The 4,716-nt window shown below is 38.3% G+C and overlaps 1 protein-coding gene across 1 annotated transcript; it reads right to left on the reverse strand.

Annotated features, from left to right (window-relative positions):
* Positions 1-216: 216 nt before the first annotated feature.
* Positions 217-3,167, reverse strand: LOC107081286 (receptor-transporting protein 3-like). Its single transcript, XM_015369485.1, has 2 exons — positions 2,987-3,167; positions 217-776 (listed from the first exon to the last, which is right to left on the reverse strand). The coding sequence occupies exons 1-2, from the start codon at positions 3,136-3,138 to the stop codon at positions 446-448; spliced, it is 483 nt and encodes a 160-aa protein (XP_015224971.1). The 5' UTR covers positions 3,139-3,167; the 3' UTR covers positions 217-445.
* Between the last annotated feature and the right edge of the window lie 1,549 nt (positions 3,168-4,716).

Genomic DNA, 4,716 nt, shown 5'->3' on the forward strand with positions numbered 1-4,716 from the left:
CGAGTTAGAACACCATAATGCAAAAATGCATCAAAAAAAAAAAAAAAACTATATATGTTTGCACAAAACTATGACATCTTTTTAAAAATTGTGCATCTTTTTAAAATAGTGTAATAACATACTTTTTTCAGCTCAGTTCTTAAAGTTAAACTTAGAAAATGTATATATTCTTATGTTTAAAGGCCAGTTTACCACAATGACAAATCAGTTAGAGGTACCTTTTCATCAAATCCTATTAAGACACATTTACTTTAAATTGAAATAATACATTTAATACATTTATAATAATACAATAATACATTTTATTTCTCATTATTAATGAAAGCAGTTTTATGTAATAACAAATAAATATGGATTTAAAACCCACAATAACAGAAGTATGACCATAGAGAGAGAAAGAAAGAGGCATTTTGTAGATAATTTCAATAACTTTATCATTATTAGCTCATTCTCTGGTACAGATTCCTAACCTGCATCCCTCACAATGATTAGGCTCATGGGGACTCTTGACATCAAGGCTGTTGAACATCCTGTTTAGCTCTCCGATGTCTTCATGGTAGCAATTTCTTCTAACTTTCTCCACTAGGTTCTCCATCAGGATACGAATGTTGTCTGGCTGAACCAATGGCTTCACCATTGCTGCGCTGGTACATCTCTTGCAGTTTTGACGTGCAGGCCTGACCTTGACAGTGCCTTGCCCACCCATTAGGTGCATGTGGAAAATCACCACGACCCGGTTTGAAGGCCAAGTTCTCCTACATGAGGTGCAGCTGAATCTAAGACAAATAAAAAGACAATTCAGTTTTAAATGTACTGTTTTATTTTATATTATAGTACAAAATCAAAGAATATTACTTGTGCTTTCTCTCTTTGTATATATATATATCCATGCTGCTCAAAAAATAAAGGCAACGCTCAACAACACCTTCTAGATCTGAATGAATGAAATATTCCCATTAAATACCGTTGTTCTGTACAAATTTAAATGTGCCGATGACAAAATCACATAAAGATCATCAAGGGAAATCAAATTTATTAACCAAAGGAGACCTGGATTTGGAGTTACTCACAAACTTAAATTGGAAAAACACACTACAGGCTGATCGAACTTTGATTTAATGTACTTAAACCAGGTCAACATTAAGCTCAGTATTGTGTGCGGCCTCCACGTAGCCGTATGACCTCCCTACAACACCTTAGCATGCTCCTGATGAGGTGGGGGATGGTCTCCTGAGGGATCTCCTCCTAGACCTGGACTAAAGCATCCACTATCCCCTGGACAGTCTGTGTGACAGTGAAAAGTGACGTTGGTGGATGGATCGAGAAATGAAGTCCCAGATGTGCTCAATCGGATCCAGGCCAATCTGTAGCTTCAATGCCTTCATCTTGCAAGAACTGCTGACAGACTCCAGCCACATGAGCCTTAGCATTGTCCTGCATTAGGAGGGACCCAGGGCCAACAGCACCAGGATATGGTTACACGATGGGTCGGAGGATCTCATATTGGTACCATATGGCAATCACGCTACTTCTGGCAAGCACATTGAGGGCTGTGGGGCCCACAAAAGAACTGCCACACTATTATCGACCCAATGCCAAACAGGTCAAACGTGTCACATGTCTCAGTGTGAACCTGCTTTCATCAATGAAGAGCACAAAGTGCGGCTGGCGAATTTGTCAATCGAGGTGTTCTCTGACAAATGCCAAACGTCCTGCATGGTGTTGGGCTGTGAGCAAAACCCCCATCTTTTGACATTGGGCCCTCATACCATCCTAATGGAGTCAGTTTCTAACTGTTTGTGCAGACAGATTGAACATTTGTGGCCTGCTGGAGGTCATTTTGCAGGGCTCTGGCAGTGCTCCTCCTGTTCCTTCTTGCACGAAGGTGAAAGTAGTGGGTTGTTGCCCCCCTATGGCCTCTTCCACATCACCTGTCGCACTGGCCTTCTCCTGGTAGTGCCTCTAGTCTCTGGACACTATGCTGACAGACACAGCAAACTTTTTTTTTGCCACAGCTCGCATTGATGTGTCATTCTGGATGAGCTGCATGACCTGAACCACCTGTGTGGGTTGAAGAGTCTGTCTCATGCTGCAACGAGTGTGAAAGCGCCAACAACATTCAAAAGTGAACAACATATCAGCCAGAAAGCATAGGTACTGAGAACTGGTATGTGTTCCCCATCTGCAGAACCACTGGTTTATTGAGTGTGTCTTGCTAATTGCAATAATGTCAATCCGTTGTCTATTGCATTTCCACAACATCATGAGACATTTATTGTCAATCAGTGTTGCTTCCTAAGGGTGGAGGTAGATTTCACAGAAGTTTGAATTAATTGAAGTTATATTGTGCTGTTTATGTATTTCCTTTATTTTTATCTGTCTGTCTGTCTGTCTGTATAGATATAAATATTGATATATACTGCTCAAAAAATATACAGTGGGACAGTACAGAAGGTAAGACAATTTGTTAATCACACCAACGTTACTGTAATACAGTATTGATTATGATTTTTTAACGATTTTTTTGTTATTTTTCAGTTGTTTTATTTTTGACACGAAGCTATAACTGTTATTGTACTTTGTTTACATGGTATATATCAAAATTCTATAAGTTTTCAGGAGCTTGTGGTTGTTGTATCTTGTTTTAATTGTGTCCAGTATCCACTAATTGCATCTACTTGAAATATAGGTTCAATTTCTGAGTGAAAATACACACATACATTTTGCTATATAGTAAATGAAAGTCAATGCACACTTCTGTCAACAAGCAGGACTTTGAACTATCTTAACGCAGGGATCTGCTCTACCAAAAAAAAGGTAATAACAAAAGAAAAAACGATTTTCAATAAATATATCCCCCCCCGGATATATCTCAGATCTGACACATTCAATATACATCAAGTATATAGAAATAAGGAATTCAATAGAAGTTCATGGCATTTCAATTCTTAGCAGAGTAGATGGCAAACTGCAGTCCAGTACTGACCTTGCACTTGTTTTCCTGAAGTATTTCGTCCAGCCACGGGGTGGATTATTAGGCTCAATACTTTCATCAAACACCAGATTCCAAGTGTCTCCATAACCACTTAGAATTGCAATTTGATCATCAAAGATGCGTGTCCAATCCTGCTGGTTCATCTTTTAAAAACAGATGAGACTGTTGGTTGAAGAAGATCAAAAGCTCTAACAGCTGATCTTCAGATCTGTCAAACAGCTTGTGGCTGTGATGCATCATCAAGCAAAGGAAGGGTTGTGGCACTCGGGAAAGTGAAACCTAAAAGTGGACAACAACACCGCCTTAGGTTTCAGTAAGAGCTTAATCAGGCCAGCATTTGCTTGAGGCAGAAACAAAACTGAAAGCTATCACTATAACTGAGAGAAACTCTGACATCTGCTGGTAAGCGCAATAACCACTGTGCTGGTCTTAATGCAGTGCACTAAAATAAACTGTAAGCAAGTAGTGCACAATTCATCGTTTTAAACAACTTATAATCCGACATGCGAATTACCCAGAAAATGTAAAAATATATATTTTTAGTAAAATATTCTATAGACATGGGCGTCTGAAAGCAGTTTCTTTTCTGATAGCAAGGTGATATTTCCTTTTATGTACTGATCCTGCCGTTACAAAGCCTCTATTAATACAGAGAAAATGATTCTCAGGATTGTTATTTCATAAATAAAACTCCAGGCTGGGAGTCTTTCTGCATGGAGTTTGCATGTTCTCCCTGTGAATGCGTGGGTTCTCTCTGGGTACTCCGGCTTCCTCCCACAGTCCAAAAACATGAATGTTAGGTTAATTGGCTTCTCTAAATTATCCTTATGTGTGAGTATGTGTGTAAATGGTTGTTTGTCCTGTTTGTCTCTGTGTCGCCCTGCGATGGACTGGTGACCTGTCCAGGGTGAACCCCGCCTCTCAACCATTGACAGCTGGAGATAGACACCAGCACCCCTCGAGATGCCAGCATGACGGAAAATGGATTTATGGGTGGATGGAAAGGTTTGGCATGACTGTATTTCCTGCCCTCTCTAACTCTCAATGCTTCAAATAAAACCAGTCTAACAAGTAGCTTTCAGTAGTCTAATGAGCAATAACCCTTTGTTTAACTTGTTTAAGTATTAATCCAGCTTTTCTGTAATGGCCACAGAGGTTTGTTAAGGCATTAGTGAACTAAAAGGGTATGAAAAACCAAGAAATACAGCAGACAAGTTGGTTTGGGTTGTGGAAAAGTTTCAAGCAGGGTTGGATCGTAAAACAATCGAGGTAAAAATATCCCATATTTAAAAAGGAATAAGTGGGACAGACACAAACCAGTATGCCAGAACAATCTACCTAAACCCACATGAATGACAAAGACAATATCAATCATGAAAGCAGACACAATAATTATTTATTTTATTTTTATTATTATTATTTTATTCTCTTTATGTACAGAACTGGTGAAAAATGCTATGATAGACTTACAGCTGTAATTTAAATGAAAACATTTTTAAATATTTACTCAGGAAACTATTTACGCAGAATACTTAATCATGCCATTCCTCCCATATTAACTACTAAAATGACAATAAAAAGAGAGATGTAAGCATATCCTTTAATATGTCAGTGATAATACATTGAAAATATTTTTCCAGCAGTGCTCTACAATTTGAAATTTATAGGCTTTACATTCACACAAACGTTTTTAAATTGGAGTTATTTTACTTTTTTTAATG

Source organism: Cyprinodon variegatus, unplaced genomic scaffold (assembly GCF_000732505.1).
Source record: "Cyprinodon variegatus isolate N-32 unplaced genomic scaffold, C_variegatus-1.0 Scaffold3916, whole genome shotgun sequence".
Taxonomy (NCBI): Eukaryota; Metazoa; Chordata; class Actinopteri; order Cyprinodontiformes; family Cyprinodontidae; genus Cyprinodon; species Cyprinodon variegatus.

Excerpts from the sequence above, each read along its gene's own strand:
- LOC107081286 (XM_015369485.1), bottom strand. The coding sequence starts at position 3,138 with ATGAACCAGCAGGATTGGACACGCATCTTTGATGATCAAATTGCAATT. Across the intron at positions 777-2,986 it reads TTCAGGAAAACAAGTGCAAG|ATTCAGCTGCACCTCATGTA; the intron begins GTCAGTACTGGA and ends TATTTGTCTTAG.